The 6,623-nt window shown below is 29.3% G+C and overlaps 1 protein-coding gene across 1 annotated transcript; it reads right to left on the bottom strand.

Moving 5' to 3' along the window:
* Positions 1-1,429: 1,429 nt before the first annotated feature.
* Positions 1,430-3,657, bottom strand: LOC108341521 (isoleucine N-monooxygenase 1). Its single transcript, XM_017579196.1, has 2 exons — positions 2,806-3,657; positions 1,430-2,059 (listed from the first exon to the last, which is right to left on the bottom strand). The coding sequence occupies exons 1-2, from the start codon at positions 3,655-3,657 to the stop codon at positions 1,430-1,432; spliced, it is 1,482 nt and encodes a 493-aa protein (XP_017434685.1).
* Between the last annotated feature and the right edge of the window lie 2,966 nt (positions 3,658-6,623).

Here is a 6,623-nt window from a genome sequence, read left to right as displayed (position 1 = left end):
AATTGTGCTGGTGTGCTGAGCGAATAAAACTCTATTCAGCTGAGCGATTTAATGCTGGCTTAGCGAGAAACATCTGATAACACTGATGTATAACATGTATTTTTTATACTTATTAGTTTTTCAATAAATTCATTAGAGCATCATTTTTCCAAATAATATGTTAAGAATTTTCGGACTTTATTTTTTGTTTTTCTAAAATGAGAAGAAAAAAAATAAAATTGTAAAAATTAATTTAAAATAATTAATTATAATTATTGAGTTTATATTTTAATCATTTTAAATTAAGAAATAAAATAAAAAATAATTTATGAGTTTTTTAAAACAGAATATTACAATAAAAATATTTATGATCAACTATATAATATTGTAAATTTCTAAACTAATTATCTTTTATTATTATTTTTAATGTTTACCTTTTTAATATTTTTTCTTAAAAAAAAAGAAACAAAAATAGTCCTCGCAATTTAGTTTTTTTTTTTGGAATTTGGAAGGGATCTATATATTAAAAAGGTTAATCATTTATGAAATCTTTAATTTTTATTACTTTGTTTCAAGTTGGTTCCTCATTTATTTTGTTGTCTATTGGATCTCTAATTGTGAATTATTGATACAATTGGACCTTGCTTTTAAATTGGCTAGTTAAATAGTAATTGATGTGACACGTTGACGTGGGTTAATTAAAAGAGGTGACCAACTGATGACATTTTATCTGGACACTGACGTGGATTTTGGTATTTTGAAAAATATTAACAAAATAGCAAAATTTAATTAAAATCAAATTGGAAATGTTTTGAACCAATTTGCATATTGCGCGAAATTAGGGTTCACTAATAGGCTTTAGGGTCCTATCGTCCAAATCAGGGATTGATGGAGTGAAATTGAGAATTGATTAAGTGAAATTAGGATTCAGTGAAGAAATTTAGATGTTTGTTCTGATCTTTCAGAAATTGTTGGTTGGAATCGTGATGTGGTTGTAATCAATCGAAAAAGACTAAAATTGACAAGAACACGAACCCAGGTGTGTCGTTGGTGATGGAAATAGGAAAAGCAGCTACTAGTGCTTTCATTGAGAGAAGATAATCCTATTAACAACAAAAGAAAGAAAATAAACAAATTTTTCCAGCAACAAATTTAACCATGAAACGCGAACCCAAAGGGATGCACAGTTTAAATTTACGTAGTCTGTCTTTATCACTCTTTGTTCACTAAGCACCATATTAAAAATTCATTCATCATCTTGCTTTAGGAGATTCCATTTCTGACATTAAGAAAATAACACAATGCCTGGATAAGGAGTTTAAAGTCAAAGACTTGGGAGATATGAGATTTTTCCTTGGGCTGCAGACGCAACAGTAACAATTTTCTTAATCTTTATTTAAAAAAGAAAAAAGTAAAGCACACATAATAACTTTCATTTGCATGTACTTATTTAACTGTGATACAACTCTGATGCTAATCTTGGTTTGGCTTCTAACACAAGTGCTTCAGCAAGCATACCACCATTGTCAGACTTAAGAGTGTTGATACTTGATAAATTTGGAGGTGCATTCCAGGAAAATGCATGGATCAGCCTGGCCAATAACATCACAGTCATGGTGGAGCCAAGTATAACTGCAGGACAACCTCGTCTTCCTGTGCCAAATGATATGAACTTCAAATCTGGTTCTGACAAAACAACCATAGTTCCATCACTCTTTTGATGACGTTCAGGTTTGAACTTGTGTGGTTCGTTCCACACTTTAGGGTTTTGTCCAAGTCCATGTCTGCTTAGTAGTACATGGCTACCCTTTGGAATAAAATAGTTTCCCACCATTGCGTCATTGCTCGAGACATGGGGAGGATTAAAAGGTACCACAGGATGAAGGCGAAAGGCTTCTCTCAAACAAGCCTTTACGTAATTGAGCTCTGGAATATCTGATTCTTGTACCATCCTTTGCTTACCGACAACCTTGTCTACTTCATCAGTAGCTTGCTGAAGTATATGGGGTTGACTTACCATTTCTGCAAGGACACATTCAACTGCATTCGATGGATTGTCTGCTCCTCCAAGCATAAGTTCCTGCATATTTTTTCTCTTGATTCGTATATGTAGTTTGTATTTGCATTGTAAAATTGTTTATGCATAGAAACAAAGCAACAGATGTGAATGGTTATTATAATTTCTGCCGTGAATTTGGAAAGTGTTAACGTTGTTTTACTTTTACACATTTTAGGCCAATCAGAATATGTATCAATGAGTATATGTTACACTGCTGGTATGATCCCTCTTTCAAAGAAGATTTTTCATACAGTCATCTCAGATTAAGTAGGAAAATAAAACCTGGTAACTAAAGGACTATTTTTAATAAAAGGAAAAACATTATTCAATTTTAAATTCAACACATTAATTATTTATGTATAAGTCTTTTGATTCATTTAAATAGGATTTATGATAGGTAGATAACCATGTCACTTCAAGATAAGTTCTTTTGAATAATTTCATTTATATCTTTTAATAAAATATTTCGGTTTTAGATATAATAAATGGTTATAAATAAAATATTTTTTCCCATAAATTACGTAAATAATATTTACGTTACCGTAAGAATTAGATAATATTTTTCCGATTAGAAAAAGGCAAATTATTTCTAAAATAAATAAATTAGGCAAATAAAAAAATTAAAATGATTAAAAACAATATTCTAATCATAAGAATTAGATAATATTTGCTGATTAAAAAAAGTAAAAAATTATTTATTTTTAAAAAGGTAAGTTATTAGATTAATCTAGCACTTCTAAAAAAGGTGATAAGGAGTGATGTATTACTATAGTAAGCGCCTTGATTTCCTTCATCGTCAAAGTACGATTGTCATTGTCATCTTTGAGTGAGATCAGAACATCCAACAAGTCTTCTTCAACGCTCTTGGTTCCATTCTTCCATTGCTTCATTCTCTCTTCAATCATTGGATCATGATACTTCTCCATCGTTCTCATTGCTTTCTTCACCTTCCTCTTGTGCCCATCCAAATCAAAAGCCCTCAACCATGGCAGATAATCGGAAACAGAAAATGCATAAGCGTGTTTAAGCAATGTGAAAATGGTAATCACTTGTTCTACTTCTTCTGGCCCTGGCCCTCCGTCCACCCTACCCTTTCCAAAGTACCTTGTATTAAAAATCAATTTCCTCGTCACATTGCAACAGTAGTGCTGTGAAACATCTCTGACATTCACAAGGCCCCCATCCTTCACATTGTTGCATTTGTTGTACACATAAAACATAATGTTATCAGCTTCTTCGTTCCTTTTGTGTTGAAAGCAGTGGTGTCTGAGAGGGGAGAACAAGTCGTTGACGAAGATTCTCCTCATTTTCTTCCATTGCTCCCCAAAGGGTACAATAGCTATGGTCTTATAACCACTGGACATGATATCAGTAGCCATGGTTAGTGGTCTTGAAGCAAACTCAGCATCATGCTTTCTTAAAAACTCACAAGCAATGGAAGGACATGTGACTGGGATTACATGGACATTTCCTAGACGAATGCATGCAATATGAGTGTTGATATCTTGCATGAGATTGTGTATCCATCGAAATACAGGTTTGTTTGAGAGCATTTGAGGAATGTTACCAAGTATAGGCCATGGTTTAGGACCTGGAGGCAGTTTAGGCTTCTGAATCATGTGATATCTCAAGACTCTGATAATGGTAAAACCACAAATCACAACAAATAAAGAAATGAGAAGCGATTGAAGGTGCAGGGGGACGAAATCCATAGATATACTGGGAATTCAAAAGGAAGAAAATGGTAAGTATAAAGGAATTAGAGCTAAACTGTGGTCACTCTTGGCTAACGAGGTTCCTATTTATAATGATTGCCAAAAATGGTGAGAGTTACGAGTCAAATCTATACAATCTGGAGGGAAAAATCTATGCAACAGCAGTAGTAATTGTCAAATGGCCATTAGGTATCTGCAATTCTATAATTATTAATTATAGAAATAGATAGATAATTTATTAATTAAAATATTTATTGATATATTTTTATTATATTAAAAAGAAATATATCAATATTTATATTTAATTATGTAAATATTTTAATTACATACTATTTTCATATTGTCATTCTGATTATTTATCTCATTATTACTGATTTCCAAGCATAAACTTATAAGAACTAAATTTTTATAAAATTACATATTGCTTTCAGATTTATTTTGCTTAATTGTTACAGGTAAAAGTAGTTAACGTATTTGTATTTAAAAATAAATTAAAAATCTTTAATTTATTATATATGTTTTGGAAACGTGTAACTTTGAAAAATAATGTTAATTTCATTAAATAGGGAGATGAGAGTATCGGTATTTATGATTATTATCTCATTAAATAATTATAATATATCTATAGAAACCTGGGTGCTTCTTATTTCTCTATTAATTTCTGTACAAGTATTTTGTCCTTCCTTTTTCTTTGGTGTTTTCTAAAAGTAGAACTCTAGCTGTCAATTTTTCTTCTGCAATTAACATCTTTAAGAATAAATGTTGTAAAATAATTTGTTTATAATTGTTTACCGTTTAACATATTTAATTTATCCGGGATCTGTCTTTAAAAAAAGTCAATGCATTGATGTTCAAAGTTTTAGAATTTATAATATGTAAGAGAAATTTGACATTATTTACCAATTAATCTCTAGATATTATTTTTTATAGTATATACACTAAATTGTAAGAGAAAATGTGGAATTTTGCTTGTGTTTTATAGTTTTTTCTGTTATCCATATTTTTAAAATACACCACTAATTTTAATTTTAAAATATATTAAATTATTTTTAGACAACACACAAAATTTATATTTTCAATACACTTTTTGTTAATTCGTTGCTAAACATTACCTTTTTTTTTCTTTAGTATACAGTAATCATAATTTTAAAATCTAAATTTTTTTTATTATATCATACTGATATGAGATAAAAAAAAAAGGTCTAAATATAGAACCTTACATTATAAGAATATATAAAATAAAGATGGTCTAATAAGGATGCTCACGTTTTGTAAATATTTTTTTTGGTAGAAATAGCTAACAAATATTTTGAGGAGGATTTGATAACAAACTTATTAAGAATTTCTTGATCACAATTAAAATAAATAAATATTAGGCCTAAGAGAGAAGGGAAATAATAATAGAATTTTCCTTTCCATGAAATTCTAAGGCATGATACACAATCATAAGGAAATTGGAATTCTGGTCTGTCACGTCTCATTAATAAGTTCATGTTTTAAACCTCTGAAAGTTTATTTAAATAAATAGACTTTTTAAATAAAATCATTCTGGTACATATAGACTTTTTTAAATAAATAATTTTTTGTTCAATGTGAAACATGTAGCAATTTATATTTATTAAAATTTTGAAAATAGTATAATATTACTTGCAGAAAATATTATCCAACACCAAGAAGAGAAGTTTAATTTTTCCTACAAAAGCTCTGGTGTTTGAGTTTTATAAACAAATCATATTCTAAATTTCTTTTACCTTCTTAGATGATTAATTTTATCATTTGATTTATTAACAAATTGTTCTCAAATTCTGCTTAGAAAATATCAGTCGCTTTCACTCTTTTGCCGAGATCTCTGTAAAAAGCATGAAATGTGTTATGCGTGGTATGGATGATGTCTTCATGCAATGTATCCAATTTTTCACGTAAACCTTTTTTTCTTACATTTTGCTTCTCACGTGTTTTTATATTTTTAAAAATTATCACATAATTGTTGTAAATATTTAACAATATTACTAAACGTATATATCGATCCAAAGGATACGCATAATCTCATAAATGAATAAATATGTGCAAAGATCTTGATGTGAAATGTAATAGTTTTACAAATGATATTTAATCACCACATATTTTAAGTGACTTATATGAGAAATAAAATAATGAATATAAATTATATATTTGAAAATAAACTGTTTTTAAATTTAAATAAATAATAAAAATTGTCATAAAAAAGTTTTAATAATATCTTGGCGTAATAGCTTATTTTGTCTCCAGTTATGGTGAGTTGTGTCAATTAAGTTTATTCTTTTAAAAAAGTGTCAATTGTATTCTCATTTGGTAAAATTTGTCTCAATCAAGTCCCTTCCGTTAAATACTTACAAACAGTGTTAAATTTTTTTTTCTTTCTCTTTTACTTTTCTGTGCAAAGTTGTTTGTCAGTACTTTTTCCTCGACACATCTGAATAAAGTGATACAAAATATTATACAATATAGGTTGGTGAATTATTTTATTACTTTGAAAAAGTATCAATTCATTTACGTAAAAAAGTTATTTTTTTTTTCATCATTTAACATCTGAATAAACAAGTAAAGCATTCTATAATAAACATACGCCCTGCACCCCTCTCCTATTCTCCTTCTTTCTTCTTAAATTTCTTTTTCATTAACCCGTAGGTCCCACTAAAAGCTACTAACCATTCTAAACTTCTTCTCACCCCTCCTCCCCTTCAGTGCCGTCAACATATGATTCTCTTGCAAATCAAGCACATAGCTAACCATCCCACTCAGCAATATGTCTATAAATCCAAACTCCACCAACACAAACAATATAGAGAAAAGTTTAGTGGCTGTGCTATTTGGAGTGATGTCACCATATC

Source organism: Vigna angularis, chromosome 6, assembly GCF_016808095.1.
Source record: "Vigna angularis cultivar LongXiaoDou No.4 chromosome 6, ASM1680809v1, whole genome shotgun sequence".
Lineage (NCBI taxonomy): Eukaryota > Viridiplantae > Streptophyta > Magnoliopsida > Fabales > Fabaceae > Vigna > Vigna angularis.
Note: the sequence above shows the minus strand (reverse complement) of the source record. Positions and strands in the feature narration are given on the sequence as shown.

Excerpts from the sequence above, each read along its gene's own strand:
- LOC108341521 (XM_017579196.1), bottom strand. The coding sequence starts at position 3,657 with ATGATTCAGAAGCCTAAACTGCCTCCAGGTCCTAAACCATGGCCTATA. Across the intron at positions 2,060-2,805 it reads AAATCAAGGCGCTTACTATA|GAACTTATGCTTGGAGGAGC; the intron begins GTAATACATCAC and ends AAAAATATGCAG.